General features: G+C 36.7%; 2 protein-coding genes across 3 annotated transcripts; both read left to right on the forward strand.

The window, feature by feature from the left end:
• The first annotated feature begins 6,124 nt into the window (after positions 1-6,124).
• LOC142982277 (cuticle protein-like) lies at positions 6,125-6,978 on the forward strand. The gene is made up of 2 exons (XM_076128699.1): positions 6,125-6,151; positions 6,256-6,978. Exons 1-2 carry the CDS (start codon positions 6,140-6,142, stop codon positions 6,853-6,855), a joined length of 612 nt encoding a protein of 203 aa, XP_075984814.1. The 5' UTR covers positions 6,125-6,139; the 3' UTR covers positions 6,856-6,978.
• A 1,506-nt stretch (positions 6,979-8,484) lies between these two features.
• msl-3 (male-specific lethal 3) lies at positions 8,485-17,134 on the forward strand. 2 transcript variants are annotated; one of them, XM_076128316.1, is made up of 13 exons: positions 8,485-8,880; positions 9,731-9,909; positions 10,267-10,400; positions 11,599-11,731; positions 13,307-13,495; positions 14,001-14,126; positions 14,379-14,578; positions 14,901-15,054; positions 15,261-15,365; positions 15,460-15,568; positions 15,735-15,822; positions 15,937-16,021; positions 16,100-17,134. In XM_076128316.1, exons 1-13 carry the CDS (start codon positions 8,779-8,781, stop codon positions 16,170-16,172), a joined length of 1,677 nt encoding a protein of 558 aa, XP_075984431.1. In that variant the 5' UTR covers positions 8,485-8,778; the 3' UTR covers positions 16,173-17,134. The 2 variants fall into 2 exon arrangements, with proteins under 2 accessions (XP_075984431.1, XP_075984432.1); XM_076128317.1 differs by having other exon boundaries at positions 11,614-11,731.
• The last annotated feature ends 56 nt before the right edge of the window (positions 17,135-17,190 follow it).

Here is a 17,190-nt window from a genome sequence, read left to right on the forward strand (position 1 = left end):
TGGTATTTTGTTTGTGCGACTGTTTGGCGTGAAGTCTATGAGCCTTGTCAATAACTTTAGGTGTGTTTGACATGAAACTTTGAATATATATAGTTTGCGTACGCTTAGGATATCAGCTTCGATGTAGAGATGATGGGTGGGGTACCGGTAGGGTTTATGATGCATTACCTTCAAAACTACGCGCTGGGCCCTTTCTAGGGGTAGCATGAATGATTTGGCTGCTCCACCCCATATGTTACTGTAAAAGCCCGAACGGTGGTAAATCCTAAGATTTTCCGGTATAACCTAAGATTTACCAACTCGCAATGGTAAAAGTCCGAACAATTCTTTTCTTTCGAACTTTTACCTATATTCACTTGATGATGTCGAGATGTCGCCGGAGCCCCGCTACGCGGGGCTCCTCCTTCTGGGTGGTTAAAAAAAAATAACCACGAACTCCTTCTTTATAAGTATGTCACAGTATATAGTTATACCGGGAAATAGTTATAAACATAGTTATGAAGAAGGATTTTTTTATATATCGTAACATAGTTTTTAAACTCTGGCTTGTTCGGACTTTTACCATTGAGAGTTGGTAAATCTTAGGTTTTACCGGAAAATCTTAGGATTTACCACAGTTCGGGCTTTTACAGTAACATATACGAGTACATACGTACATATGTATGTATCATATAAAATCACGGCCTATTCCCATGGTCCCAAAGAAAGCCACTTACTAGAATTTATACAAACTTCTTTCGTTTTATTTGCTTAATTCATATTCATACTATTATCACACAGGATTGGTATTAATTTTACGAGTACTAAAACCAATGAGAATATAGATGCAAAGCTTCAAGTGATTATTGGACGACAACTTACGTTACACACACCGTAGTTATACTTATTAGATAATTATATTTCTACACTAGCTTTTAGTCAACAGTTTTGCAGACTACCTAGGTTTTACTTCTAAGGGTAATAATAGTGATTGAGGTAAATATGTATTAGGATTTCCTATTTGTAACAAGTCTAGAAATCGACATACTAGCATACTGCGTTCATATAATTTACCAAATCTTGCTGCAAACTACATAGTGCTTATGTACCGCATCTCGCAGTTCGTCCTCTAAAATAATTAAGCCACAAAGTCTTTTACAAACATGCAAACAATGGACACAAAACACAAAAGGTCCCAAAACTATTATTTCACATCGCACACACATACAGTAAAATCAGCAATCGAACCCACGACCGCACCATACAGGAACCGGCGTAATAACCACGGGACACAATCTGCGTCAAAAACAAAACAAACTCAATAGCGTTACCTACTTACAAACAGCTGTCTGCTCCGTTTATTGATTACAGTACCTACCAGTTAGCTAAGCTGATAAAATCGTCTATCATTAAAGCTCTCGCCGACGGCCACCACTCAAAGGCGAGCGGATAACCATCAACATAACACATGTAGGCATAATGTCAAGGTGAAACCGTACTATTGTTTCAAATGGCCATACGAACTGCGAATCGTAAACGTATAACCATTCTAGAGATGCAAATATAGATGTATCGATATATCGATGTTTCATAACAACAATTTGCGTATAAAAAACAGTGTTAGAACACATGAATGTTTTCTGAAAACTGCTTAGCAAAAAATATTGCTTCTCCTCCTAGAAACACCTAGAGAGGCAGATTTTTGAAACTTTATAATAATTATACCGACCGATCTTTCTTAGAACATTGATCCTAAATCTTCGTTAGTAAATTCGACTCTATTCTCTACCGCTATCGACTACCGCAACCGGCTAGCTATCGAGAAATTTTGTTAGAAAAACTGATCAGCGCCTCTAACCGGCATCGAAGGAACTAATTTGGCAGTACATTTTAAATGTCAAACTTTCGACAGAACCAACTGTAGAGAATCACGCTACTGATTATCGATGCTAAGCTGTTTTCTGTTGAAACATGGAAGTTTCGAAAACATTTCAAAAACATCGGTATATCGTTCGCCTCTCTAAAAGTAAACGAAATGAATAACCATTCAATGAGCTCGTCGATAGCAGTGAAAGATTACGTTATGGGCGTGACTGTTTTAATATGGAATTTGGTCTTATTGACTTTGTTTACCATGTCTTATATTGGTTGGTTTAATATGGTTGCACAGCTAAAGATATAATAAGGTAGGCGTTACGAATCTTGTAAATTACGCACATATATGTATATCTTAAAAAAAAAGACGACTCCCGCCATAAGAATTGCTCTTTACACAGTACAAACACAAAGTACAACCAGTCCGGAAACTACCGTTTGTAGATAGTACAAATATTTGTTCCGGGCTGGAATCGAATCCACGACCACCTCGTGTATTGGTGGCGGCGAGGCGACAATCTTTTCCACTGCGCCACGGAGGCCTCTTCCCTTCTTCACTTTCACACTACCTCTGCGACGTAGAATGACTTAATTTTACTAAATTCGAAATATGTTGACCAACATCATTGACCAACAACAACATATTGTAAAAAGAACTGAGTTCACTGATTAAGGGATTAAAATTGTTAACAAACGCACTAATTAAATCTCATTATCTTTTACGATCGATCACCTACATATCTATAGATTACTATGCAATTTTATTCGAATGAATCCCAGCAAATCGTCATACTTAAACAAACTTAATTTACTTAAGTATCCGACAGAGATGAGACGATTCTTTTACGTATATCATAAAGCAGTAAAAAAACCGTATAACGTGACCTTGGGCCGAATTAAGAAAACAAGTCGACACTTGGGGATTACGCACTAAATAACGACAATTGCAAGCTAAATAACATGAGAAAGATAACAGATGTTTTCAAACTGCTCCGATGAACTTTAAGACGACTTAAGACTTTATTTGTACGCAACTAAATGAAAATATCAGTAGTTATAATTCAGAACAAGGACATAACCACGTGTGCGGAGTCATGTATTTTAATACCAATAGTCGGACTATTATACTAACTGTATGTAATATATAATGTATGTTTCTACTAGGTACTGAGACTGTAAAGTGACCTTTCCTGCTAATAGTTTTCTGAGAATTAAAGTAGTCTTACGCAATATTTAGACTTAGTTTTGATTCTGTGTATTTACTGCAAGGAGTCTTTAACTTAATTATTAGAACTTAATAATTAGGAGTACTAAAAATATTCGATTTAAGAATACGCCTATTTTATTCATCAAGGAATAGTATCGACTTTTTTGACATTATCATTATGGAAAATCGTTAAAAAGGACCTTAAACTTGTTTACCGAATGAAAATATTAAAAGATATAATAAAAGTCAAGTATTAAAAGTAAATATTAAAAGTCTAGAAAAAGGTAGTCTTACTCCTATGTTTCATTTTCTGACCTGTATCATTTCTTTGACCATAGGACATGAGTTACGAGGAGGCAAACGATAACATGATCAAACGAAATGACAACCAGGCCTCACTTATACCCACAGTAGTCAAGTAACTTTTGTTTTCATTCATTTCATGGAGGCCTCACACATCGAAAGACCATGGCCACTGACCTCAACATTTTAATCTTCTAACTACATATCAGGGTGCTTTATCTATAAGTCAGATAAGATGCTCATGATCTTCCTAAATAAATGACATTTGATACTTTTTTAAGCTTAATGCGTGTATTTTGCAACATACAATATAGGTACCTTAATATATTTTTATTAAAGTAAAAAGTTCACAAGTCGATAGTTCGTAAATAATACAGTTTATATTAAGAGTTTACTAACTTATTAAGCAATTTATTGATACTCTTTGCCTTAACAGATGTTTATAATCAAAAACTCTTTCTTGGTTATAACCACTTTTTGGTAACCGAATTAAACCAAAAGCAATTTGCCACACATCTCATTTGAGAACCTTTTTATGAGCCTTCTGTCATTATGTTTTCTTTTAATAATACCAATAGTCATGAGTGATTTTTTTTAAGTAAAGTTACTTACTTACTTTACCCGTCTACTGCCATTGTAAAATATTAGTATTTTGTTCTTTAATACTCTAGAAAGTTCTATAACCAAATCACGCTATATAAAGCCTACTATCTGCATTTAGATGTGTTTATAAAACAAATAATTAGCCTTGTCAAACAAAACTGGATGATTAAATTGTAATAATGTTCTATTTGTGGGCGTGCCATCCTTGAGCGTGTCGGGTGGAGTCACTTGCACAATACACATTATACCGAGTGTGTACCATGTACCTACTGTGGAACAAGAGCACACGTACTTACTAAATGTCGCTGCTTTTTATGGCTACTTAATTTCTTCCTTTAATTGTAATTCTATAAATGAGTAATAAGCTTTTGCGTGTACGATTTATCTATCTTTTGATCAATAATTATTTCTTTTTCTAGAATATAGTAGCCGTTAGCTGCATAAAAATATGGATCATTCATTTTCTTAGTTCCGAGTTTTGTATACTTGTGAACAGTAGACCTTGCGTACAAAGTTATTAAGTTGTTGGATTATACCAGTTACCACATAGCCTGACATAGCATGCATCGTTTTACTTACATCTCATACTAAAAACTTAAACTTTGCTTACCTATCTACATAAGTCGTAACAACTTAGCTTTTTTATTGTAGCTAAATGTCTGTCCTTTTATGGTCATTTAGGGTATCCGTGTAGACATTTAGATGTTATGATAACAACCTACCTTTAAGTGTGTAAGTGCAAGTGTGTACAAACAAAATTAGAGTAGCTTTTGTTGTGTAACATCTGCTTACAGATTACATGATTCACATCTGAAGCAGTGCGTACACGCAAACTGTGGAGTCAAGACATTTTCGTGAACTGTAAACTAATTACGAAGGAAGTCGCGCAGGCCAAGCAATGTAGAGTGCGCTCTTTAAAGAATTTATTGTAACATTTCAATCCTCCATTTTTTTAGGGCAGGACATTAAATATTCACATGATTATGGATTAGGAGATACTGTCCCAGAATTGGTTCTCGTGTAACAATAACATTTAATTTTGAACTATTTTGTAACAAATTAAATAAAAAAATACATTTTATATATTATGTAAAGCTTAATAAGGGCTTTGGGCCAAATGCTGTTTAGTAGCCTTTGTAACAAACCCATTTTATCATCTATCCATTAAACAAACAAATATTATATTGTCAATACTATGTACACCAAACATGTGTCGAAGTTCATAGTTTATGTATTCGGCAGTAAACTCGAAAGCAGTGTAAGTGAAGCCGCGGGCGGCGACCGACTGCTCCGATTACAGAGACCTTGATTCTGTGTCGAGTTGCCAAGGGCTCGCGTCTCCGCTTACAGGAAATTAACATTATGGATGGATATTTATAACATCGAACTTATGCGAAACCGGTTCTGTATGGTGTTTACCTTTTGCCCTTTCGCCGTTCTCATGGGTATTATTTATTCACTGCAGTTTTTTTTTGAGCTGTGCTAGGTGTATTTATGGTATGGGGCTCTACATGAGTTATATAGTCGAAGTAAATCTGGTTATTGTAGCTGTACATGAACCAACTTCTTCAAATGGTCACTTCTATATTCACCATATTGTGGTAAAACAATATTGAAGAGTACAGTTGAACTTAATATGTTCTTAACTATGTAAATGCATTATTAATTTAACTTAACACATTACATCAGCCAACAAAACGAATCGTAATGGAGGTGTCCAAACATGAGTTATACTTTCTAAGAAGCTTTTATTACTTAACAACTAGTTTCCATTCTGCATTTTTCTGTAATTTATAAAAATATTTTTTATGGGGACCCGTAAGATAAACTGTTTCATGATGCAAATAAATGAAATTAAATTTTAAAATGACTTTATCATTTAAATGAATCGCTACACTGTACAGTAATCAATTATAGAACAGTAAGACGCTATTTTTGAATTCTACGCTAATTATTTGAGATCTAATTGTCTATGTCAATTAGACTAAACACAAGTTTATATGCTTCCAAAAATTAGGGATCATGAATATAGCCTGGGGGCTCTAACTCACGGTCGTTCGTGGTACGCACGACATCGCTGAGTGAAAGGGTGCGCCCCCGCTACCACTATAAAAGCTCTATACACTTCTCGTCATGCATCATTCCGCATCCTCGATCAACTCACACACTACAATGGCATTCAAGGTACCACAGACCAGACACATACCGACCTCTTTAAGCACGATCAAAGTTAAAGCTAATTTAATATTTTGAAGCAAGACTCACTTAACCTATTTTCTCGTTTACAGTTTGTAGTCCTCGCCTGCCTGGTGGCTGCCGCCAGCGCTGGATACGCCCCGGTTGCTCCCGTAGCATACGCCGCGGCTCCAGCTTACCACGGAGTACCAGCTTACCACGCGGCCCCAGCTTACGCCGCCGCCCCCGTCGTACACGCCGCCCCGGTAGCGTACGCCGCCCCCGTCGCCAAAGTGGTCGCCCCTGTCGCCAAGGTAGAGGAGTACGACCCCCACCCCCAGTACAGCTTCGCGTACGACGTGCAGGACGGTCTCACCGGTGACTCCAAGAGCCAGCACGAGAGCCGCGACGGTGACGTCGTGCAGGGCTCCTACTCCGTGGTCGACCCCGACGGCACCAAGCGCACTGTGGAGTACACCGCCGACCCTCACAACGGTTTCAACGCCGTCGTGCACAAGGAGCCCCTCGCTCACGTCGCTAAGGTCGTCGCCCCCGTCGCCAAGGTGGCCGCCCCCGTCGCTTACGCCGCCGCCCCCGTGGTGCACCATGCCCCCGTCGTCCACGCCGCTCCCGTTGCCTACTCTGCCCCCGTTGTGCACGCCAAATACGCCGCTGCCCCCGTCGCCTACTCTGCCCCCGTCTACCACCACTAAATTGATGCCAAAACCTAGGAAACTAATTATGTTATACTATTAACGTACTATTTTCAATACGTTAGTAGTAAAATGTTTTATGTTCGTTAGGATATATTGTAAATTAAATTATTTTTTCACGAAGTTTTGTTTGAATTTCACTACAAGTAGGTACTTGGTTTGAACGTTCATTGAAGCCATAATATTGCACAGTATTAATTCAAAGCGTTCAAGTGCTTTTAAATTTGCCTAGAATAAAAGAGTCGCAGCTTAAATGACGTCATCTAAGGGTTATAAAGTTCACGCTAGATTGCTCGCACGGCTCGCGTCTTTAACTTCTATGTATGCCGTAGGTACGCCTATTATCCTACTGACATTTTCGAATCAGTGGTACCTACACCTAGCAACCCACTGCAAAGTAAGAGAGTATTTTGTCGTTGTATTGTCATTGAAATCATGTCATTGTATTTATGATTTAATTTGATGTGTAAACCAAATTCTAAGGAAAGAGTAGACAGTATAAACAGACGGAGTATTTTATTCACATACTATTCAGTACGTTAAGTGGTTATAACTCAAAATTAACAAAAAAAATACTCCTGCTGAAATTTCATTTTCTATGATTGTTCCGACGTAAATCGAACTCAGGATAACTGATAGTCTCTATAGAGGCAAATTAACCGCTGCGCCAGACGTGCCGTCAATTATATCACGTGCCGTCGCTCGTCGCAATAATTCCATAAAGCACTTGTAGCCTTTAGACGCCTGAATACATAGACCTACCATATTTACTAGACTGAACATGATAGAACGGTCCAGAAAAAGGCGTTAAGGTCAATAGTATAGAAATATAATATACCAAATTAAATAAAAAAAAGTAAAACTTTTTTAACTGTACCCACTATCACGACACGTGAGTCCAATACTTAGGTACCTATCCCATGTATAGGACCCTATATATATCAAGAAAATAGTTTATCAACTTATAAACAGGAAAGTTACTTCTTAAAGACATTCTCAGAATTACTTTATAAGATAAACCTAAACATCGCCACTAATGTTGTACCTACCTACAAAAATAAAATAATATCTGGAACATGAATGCTCCCTACAAATGATCAGAGCATTATGAAGCTATCAGAGAGCTAGGGTGTGGCGCAGTTGCCACCCGCACCCGTTCCATTAGGTATATACCTATACATGCTAGACTGAGAATCTGCATTGTGTATAAAACAGATCTGGGCGGGAACTCGTCGACGCCCGTGCCAAGTCAGAATCTACACGTTATACATACATACATATGACAAAAATATGTTTTCTGATCACTAGACCACAACGTAATATTGTAAGAATTGTTTATTAAAATTAATACAATATTAATCTTAGAGCAATGGTTGTCGCCACAATATTGCCTTTTTTTACAAGTTTCCATGCCGCTTTTCGAGCTTAAATAACTCTTATACCTATTTTAGATACCCTAAAGATTCAAATTTTATCCAAATTATATTTACTATTAGCGCAAAATCATTATGCAGCCCCGATTTATCCTTTTTTAATTAAAATCTAAGCTTGCTACTACTAGCGCCATTGTACTGCTATAGTTGCCACATTAAAAAATATGACTATGTGTATTTACATGTTTGACAGCTAAAATCAAAATAAACATCGGCCGACGCCCAAACAAAACATTATTTTTGTAAAATAGGCGTGTCCTACACGCTCGGCTGCAGTGTCCGCAGTCGCTTGGTAATAGTTCCTGAAACATAATATCTGCCGGAGCACCAAATAAAAAACTTATCCGCGAAATTGCTCGAATAAAACAACAGTGGTTTTAAGTGATTCCGAAATTTTATTTCAACTTAAAAGTTTTACTTTGGGAATTACATAACTTATTATTAACGTAATATTGATTAATTATTCCTACCGGTTAAATAAAAGCCAGCTATGGTGTCTACGAGGGGTGTTCGTTATAAATTCAGTGAAGGCGAGCGCGTATTGTGTTACGAACCGGATCCAACCAAAGCAAAAGTTCTTTACGACTCGAAGGTAAGTGCCACGCCGGTAGGCCTAACCACGCCCTACCCAATACATAATATTTCTTAATAAATAACAGTTAAATAATCATTATAAAACTATTTCAAAACAAAGCAATGTTAGGTTATATTTGTTAAAACTTTTTGCCCCCACTCACTTTTTTAATTGCACATAAAGTAATTTTAAAACTTTTTTGGCCGGATTGAGATAACTTCGTAAATATAATGAGAGTCATTCATTATAAAACTTGTTGATTAGGAAGAAAATAAGTGTATTTTATGTAAAAAAAAATACTTGGGTGTGTCAAACTCCAAAAAAAAAAAGGTTAAAAATCTTAATAAATAAACTAAATCTAACCAACCTAAATATACTGTTAAATATATTTTTCCAAAAACAGGTTAGTTCTATAATACTTCAACAAAGTCCTGACTGAGGGTGGAGTCAGGGCGGGGCTGGATTATAAAACTACCTTAGTCTTTGTCACAATTTGGTTCTTGAAAGCCCAGTGATATCATTAACAGTCTCCTTTTAATAGTTTTTTAATTTTTGTGTTAATATTTAATTTTTTATAAATAGAGTGCATGTGACATGGGTAGGGCATCTTAAATTAATAATTTTACAAATCATGTAAAACTATTTCTATAGTGCTCAACTACAAATAATTGAACTTTTTAAAAACAAGATTAGATAGAAACTCCATTTTGTTTGCTGCTTCGTCAGTTTAATAAGTATGTTGAAGAAGGTTACATTTATTTTAAAATACCCACAACACAGTAGAATATCAGTTAGTGCCAAAGCAAATTATAGTTAAGTAAGGAACATACAAAAGTGTTATTTATTTTAAAATAATATTATTTAATAGGTTTTAGAGGTGATAGAAGGTAAAGACAAGCGTGGCCGGCGCACAGTGGAGTATCTGATACACTTCCAAGGGTGGAACTCTTCGTGGGACAGGTGTGTTAGTGAGGACTTTGTTCTCAAAGACACTGAAGAGAATCGACAACTACAGAGGGATTTAGCTGAGAAGTCTCAGCTACAACTGTTAGTAGTCCTTTTTGCTATTTTATTATATTTTACAAGTAGTCTAACTCCTATCAACAACATGTGCCTTTATATTATACAAATTATTTTATGAATCTCAAACTGTGCTGTGCCAATATCTACTTGTTGTAATTCCTAATTACTTTAGATGCTGATATATGAAAAATATGTAGTAATTCCATAATGAATTTCTGAAAATTTACATTTAAACAAGGCTTAAATAAATATTTTAACAGCCAGTTATTATTGCCTCTTTATGCTTTTGTGTCCATTATTTCAGTTCTGTTTACGTATATTTCTTAGCATTCGCAATTTATTCTGTATGTTAGAAATCAAAACACGTTTTTCTGTACATAGGGGTGCATATTTATATCGTCGAGAGCGTAAGAAAGGCGGCAGTACGACGAACGCCGGGGCGGGGCCCGCGAAGCGTGCTCGACACGGCTTCAGCGACGATGGCTCTTCTAGCAGCACGCAACCAGACCCAGATGGTAAGTTTAACTTTTTAATATTATGTTTTTTTTATTAAAAAAAAATATTTTATTTATGTTCCTATAATGTTCGTGTCAAATACTTATTTTAGTGTTAATTTTGTTTATCTTCGCAATCGTAATGTGCGTGTTTTCAACTGATTAACTATATTTTCGATCTAGATTATTTTTATTTATAAATTGAAATAGCATGCTACGCCGCATTGCCACGCCCAGAGTCGCAATATTCCTCCGTAGCTTTGTTCACGAGTGCGCTAAAAGGATAATTGGTTATCATTCGCAAGCAATTCATCGCGATCGGCGACTAACTTTAAATTATTTGATAGTAGACATCCTGTCTGAAGAATTTACTGTTAAAGATGTCTACGTCGTTCAATTTCAATAGGGATGATGACTATTTTTTTACGTTTTGTCCGTCTGATAAATCTTTGAATATATTGCTCTCAACATTTTTATTCCTTATGTAAAACCGACGACAGCTGGGTGCATTAAGTTAAAAAGTCACAAATGACTTCACAATTTCGCATATTTTAAATGAAATGCCGAAGTATTCAAAATCCCATCTTTTTAATTAAATTCATTTAAACCTATCTCAATTTTAGGTACCCATCTGTTCCGTAATAAAGTGTCTGTGCATTTTTGGCTTAAGTACTTACTTATTATATGTTTTACGTATGCTGACGGACTAATTAGAAGTTAATTACGCTATCATCATCCCTATCCCGAATTTAAACTACCTACCTATTCAGTTTTGAGTTCTGTCTGAATATGCTAAAACGTTTTATTTGCGTACAAAAATAACTGTACGGGCATCGAGGGCGGTGGCCTACGCTTACAGTTACAGCTCGTAAACGATGAGCTACATCCCGTATAGACTCGTATTGATTCCTTTTTAATTATTACAATGTCTTGTTTGAAAGCATATTAGGTACTTATTTTAATAATGGTTTTAAACTGAATGACAACTTAGTTTAGTAGAATGCGCTTTCGTGGAATTTTATCATGCTTAATTTTGTCTAAGTACTTAACACTTTGTTGTCGGTCTATAACCATAACCAAGGCGCGATTGTGCTAGTTAAAGTTTAACTTTAAACGAACCAAATACAAAACATCTTTTTTTTATTTATAATTTTCTTTTTTTTTTTTCATTATTATCATTTATAAAGATAGATATTGACCGTAGACTGTTGATGTCAAGTTGCATGTAATGTAGAGGGCGAGACGGGCGACACGGACTCGTCCTCGGCGTCGGGCTCCAGCTCGCAGCCGCGCTCGCCGCCGCCCAACGTGCACGTCGGACGGGCACACATCGCGCTACCTTCCGCACTCAGGTAAGCTAACCACCCAGCCGTTCTCAAGCTATTACTAAAGTTTGATTATTGGGAACAACTTTAGTTACGAGTTTTGTTACTTTGTTAGAAGTTACTGAAATAAACATTTCAATTGACGTGCGGTCAATTTCAATTTTTTGACAAAAATTACGGTTAGATTACTAGTATAGATTATTCCGTGAAAAGGATCCACCAAAACATCATAAAAACTTATTTCGCTATACTAGAATTGGCAAGAGAAAGCGGAGCTACGATAAACTAATAATGCTTGTCTTTAGTAAGTAAACAGTAGATAGATAGAGCATTGGCGACTGCGGTTTGAGCTTTTTTGATGAGTAGTTCGAACACAAAAATTTTATCACATAATACGACTGCACTATTTTAATTAAAAGCTGCAGTTTCCACTCCGAACTTTATTGTATTTGCCGCGGGCTCGCTCTCGTAACGCGCATGCTCGACATTTCCAACAGGCGCTATTGACAGAAACGTATCAGTGATACAAATAGCGGGACTATGAATTAATAATGATAATGTCTCATTGACCGCGAGTTTTAAATACAAATATACCTATGTAGGTGTATTGTATACTGGCCGGGTTCCTAGGAGTGTGATAACTGGGCGTATGCTTGCAGGGTTATAATGACATAACAATAACAAACGAAATGTTCGTCTGATATTAGTACGATAGTTGCCGAGTTATTTAAGTTTTCACAGGAACAAAAAATATTGTACTAGTTTTCAGAATGTCTAACCTTACTATACATAGCTGCTTTTAGCGTGTTAATATAATTATTTCTTTATCATGGCTTTCTGGATAATTTCTGTAAACCTAATCATGGGATTGGGGATAGCGCGACTTTTATTTCTCATACATTTATAGGCAACCTACCAATGCTTAATATTACGTGCACTTCAAGAAGATAAATTCTATTTAAATACGTACCTATATTGTGTAGGTAGTTATAATCAAAGTTGTTCACAAACGATTATCAAACACTTCCAGTCTGGTAGGCTCGTTCAGTTCGGTGAGCTTCGCACGCGTGGAGGCACTCCTAATACTTCTAATGCGTACTCCTAATGACACCTATGCGTTTGATGTACCATAATATAAGTATTTATATCGTGAAATATTACTGTGGCAGTTCGTTGAATGGCATTATAGATGGGTTACCTTAGCGTTCTAAGTAAGGTCGTTAATTAATTATACGGTTCTGTGATTTACAGACGTCGAAAAATAGACAGCGGTTTGAAAGATTTTCATTCTTCAGATACATACATTTCTTAGATATGTTTCTTGTTACGGTCATCATCACGCCTCTTATATCCCTAAGGTATAGGCAATAGATAAAGGATTACACCTAACATCTAGAGACTCTTAAATAGCTTTTGGACGTTTTAAATATTTAGTTATATGGAAGACCCGGACACATTAGCAAACTCTAAACTTCTCTTGAAATTATAAACATTGCCTGACTCACTAATCGAAATTTGAAACCCAGCAGTCCCATATAGGTACCTGGTACCTACTTCAATGTCGATTACACAGGCAATTAAATATATCATGTCATTACCCAGGGACCGTCTAACGTTCGACTACCACCTGGTGGTGAAGCGCGGTCGCCTGTCCCGGCTGCCGGCGACACCGTGCGCCGCACAGATCCTGGAGTCCTTCGTCAAGTGGTTCGCGCGCGCCGGCGCCTGGCACCCCACGCGCGCGCGCAACGACCCGCCGCAGAAACCTGACATGCTCGATGTTTCTTGCAGGTACTTTTTAAACTTTAGTACTCCTTGCCTGGTTTGCCATCTAGCTGCTGTGGACCCTAGACGAAACTAAAAGAGGACTCCACACGTCTTCTCAATCGTCACTCCCACACGTTACGGAAGAGGACTCCCCTCAATGAATTATCAAAATCTGTAGCACTGTGTCTGACTGGTATCACATATAGCCGCTGTGGACATAGAAGAAGTGAGGAGAGGTCTCCAAACCTCCTTTCTCAAAAGTCACTCTCAAACTATACGAAAAAAAATAATAAAAAAATCTTGGCCGTAAAAAAACCTTCAGCGTAATATTAATTTGAATCGCTCTTAGCAATTTACACTCACCAGCTGATAATCCATCAATGGGTGAACCTACCTAATCAGGATCGGTTTAAATGGCTATGGCGACAGGCCATATCAAAAGCTTGAAATTTGACACTGGTTTTAGTTAAATAATTAAAACTAATACTCAAATTAAAAGGGATGGGTCTACAAAATGTTCTATTTGCAGGTTGAATTTGGTCCGCGAGGTAGCTGATGGTCTGCGTGTGTATTTCGACTTCATATTGCGAGGTCACTTGCTGTACAAGCAAGAGCTCAACCAGTACCATGAGATTTGTGGCAAATTCATTGACGAGTAAGTATATATTAATATTATTCTACTGATTATTACTTAGGGACGATTTTTCTTTGTTAAGAATAAGGTCTCAATCGAAATTATTTGGTTCGACAATAAAAATATTATGTCGGCATGATTTTTTCTTAGGCATTCAGAAATGTCAAGTCAATATTTTTTTATTTATCTACCAAAATATCATATGCTTAATATTCAAGTAAATTAATATACCTACAATCGAAGGGCTAACTAAGTAATCATTTGACATCGTAGACAAGACGCAATCATCAAAATGGAGTTAGAAGCGGAAGCGGAAGAGGAAATGGAGCAGTGTGGTGAGGAGGTGACGGTGGCTTCAGTGGAGGAAGATCTCAAGAGTCCCAAGATCCCGGAGTACTCGCACCTGCCGCCAGACCCCACTGACGGCGAGAGGAGCGAGAACAACGACGACTTGACCAACAACAATAATAATAGTAAGATAGGTTTAAAAAAAATATTATTATCTGATTCAGATGTCCCTTGCGCAATGGTCATGATGGTCATCGACTAATGTTTGAATGTTCAATAATGCCTCCTGTTGCTGCTTCTATTCTCATTTCGAATAATAGAGACGCAAACAAACAAATTAGCGCATTTCACAGTTGTTTTGGGTTTAGATGAACTTTCTATCGATTTTTTGTAGTTTTGTAAGATAACCCCTTACCCTAATTAATACATACTTAGGACAGGAAATGTCTTTGAAAATACAATAATATTTAAACGTATTGTAACTTCAATATTGTTATTGTTAAATAGATGATTACAACAGTCACGATGATATGTCAAAGAACGACTCTAACGACAAGACAGCAGCTAAGAGTGACTCCACGACCGACGAGAACAACACGGGAGGCTCCGTCAAGTCCAGGGAGGGGCGGTCCGCTACACGCAGTGGCAATGTTGCAAGGAGGTAACACTATTATCCACTTATTTTATAAAGCACTATTAAATTACGTATTAAAGTTTCTAAAATATTTCTAGAAGAATGTATTTTTTGCATTTTTTATTTGTTTTTATAAATACTGCGCTTAATTTACTTATTTCGTACTTTATGCCCTCATACCCTTTATACTCTATCTGTGTGTAACAATTGTTATTGTATTTATTGTTTTCCAGGCTACGATCTCACAAATCGGCGGTATCACAACAGTCTGAAAACGAGGAGCCGGCTCCTTCCACTTCGACTGGTGAACCACGGACTTTTGAAACACTGTCTTCCAGGTTAGAGCACCAGCTTCTTAACTAATAAATCTCAATACAAAACTAAGAATTCCTTTTTTAATCCATACATTTGCTGCATTTTATTTTATTTTAGCGTCGGTAGCAGCGGGTCATCCATGAGCGAGGGCTGGGCGCGACCCACACAGGCAGCGCCTGCCGCTCCCACCACGACTAGGACGCCACTCTCACTGCTACTGGATAAGGTTTAACTCAATACATACTTCAAATATACTTCTACTATTTATGCAAATCCAGGTTTCGTGACATTACTCTGATCTGAAGACAATGTGACTTTAACAACCGCTCCACATGCATGTTTATTGAATAGGTACATGATTCTGTTTACTAATAGGTGTGATTATCTCGCAGGTCGCTAAATGGCAGATCATACCTCGTGAAGGTACAGAACATTTGCCATGCCGAGTGTACGGCGCTATTCATCTTGCCAGACTCTTTGGTAAATATAACTCGTAACTTTTACAAAACATTTACTTTCTAAATAGACGACACTTTAAATAAATAGACGACACTTACTTTAATGCGATATTCTTAATGTATTTTATCTTTTCAGTAAAATTGCCAGACTTCTTGAATGCCACTCAAATGCCTGACTTCAAGCTGAAACTCATCTTGAAGCATATTGATATGTTCGTTCAGTAAGTACAGTTTACAAAGTCTATGTATTATACGTACGGACAAGATTGTTTTTATATATTGTTTATTTTACTTCACAGGTATTTGGACGAACACAGCGAATGGTTTGGTGAAGTGTACTACGTAGCGGACAGCATGTCCCGATCTCATTAACTCATCACAAGTCGAAGAGACAAAGAAACTCGCTCTCTATTGAGATATTTTACATTCCAAAATATTAATATTACAGCGCTGAATAGTTAGTCGAAATTTCAAAATACAGTTTTTAGCGTCACCGTCCAAATTCGAACAAGCATTTTAATTCAGCGGTTTTATAAGACTGTTTTATTATCAATGTTTATCTTGAATCTCCGTACAAAGTAAGTTTTGGTAATATTACAGCTTCAATGCATGTTGCTGTCAAAATTATTAGAAACTAAAAAATATTGTAAACGAGTGACTTATATTAAAGCCTTCATTAGTAGTTGAGTGTTGGATTAGGTATTTCGAAGTTCTCAAGTTATGCATACTATTTAATTTTCGTGTAGGAATTTGTCAGTATTATGTAGTGGTTGTAACTAATTGGGACCTTGTTGACTGTTATCACTGCCTGTTGACGCACCATTAGACTCGGAGGATTATACCATAGATATCAAAATAGAAGATACTCATTAGAGATGATTATAGCTTTAGTTTACTGAATTTACCCTTTATCCCTAGCAATAGTTGTTATATTACACTTATATTATACTACTTTAGCATCTCATATACTATAGCCATGTTATTTTACATTTACAGCAGATTTCGATTCTGAAATAGAAAATTTAAGACTAGGGAGTTACGCCTGTATTCTTACATACTTCAACAGTACATTGTTCAACAGAACTGTATAGTTCTGTTGAACAATGTACTGTTGAAGTTCGCTACCAAAGTGTTATTACAATACTCTTGATTGAGGCCAGATTATATTATTAAAAGGTTGATTATTGTGAACCAAATAAATATGTCGATGTAAAAATTTAAGAACTACATTTCAATAAATGATGCGACGTACAATGTAACTTACATATTATGAGTGAATCTGCTTTTTATTTTGTAAGGTTAACCAATAAAGGAAATAAAAATTTACTTTAGAATTAATGTTTTATTAAAAAATTACAATCGATCCAACTCCACAACAAAACTATTTAGT

Source organism: Anticarsia gemmatalis, chromosome 21 (genome assembly GCF_050436995.1).
Source record: "Anticarsia gemmatalis isolate Benzon Research Colony breed Stoneville strain chromosome 21, ilAntGemm2 primary, whole genome shotgun sequence".
Taxonomy (NCBI): Eukaryota; Metazoa; Arthropoda; class Insecta; order Lepidoptera; family Erebidae; genus Anticarsia; species Anticarsia gemmatalis.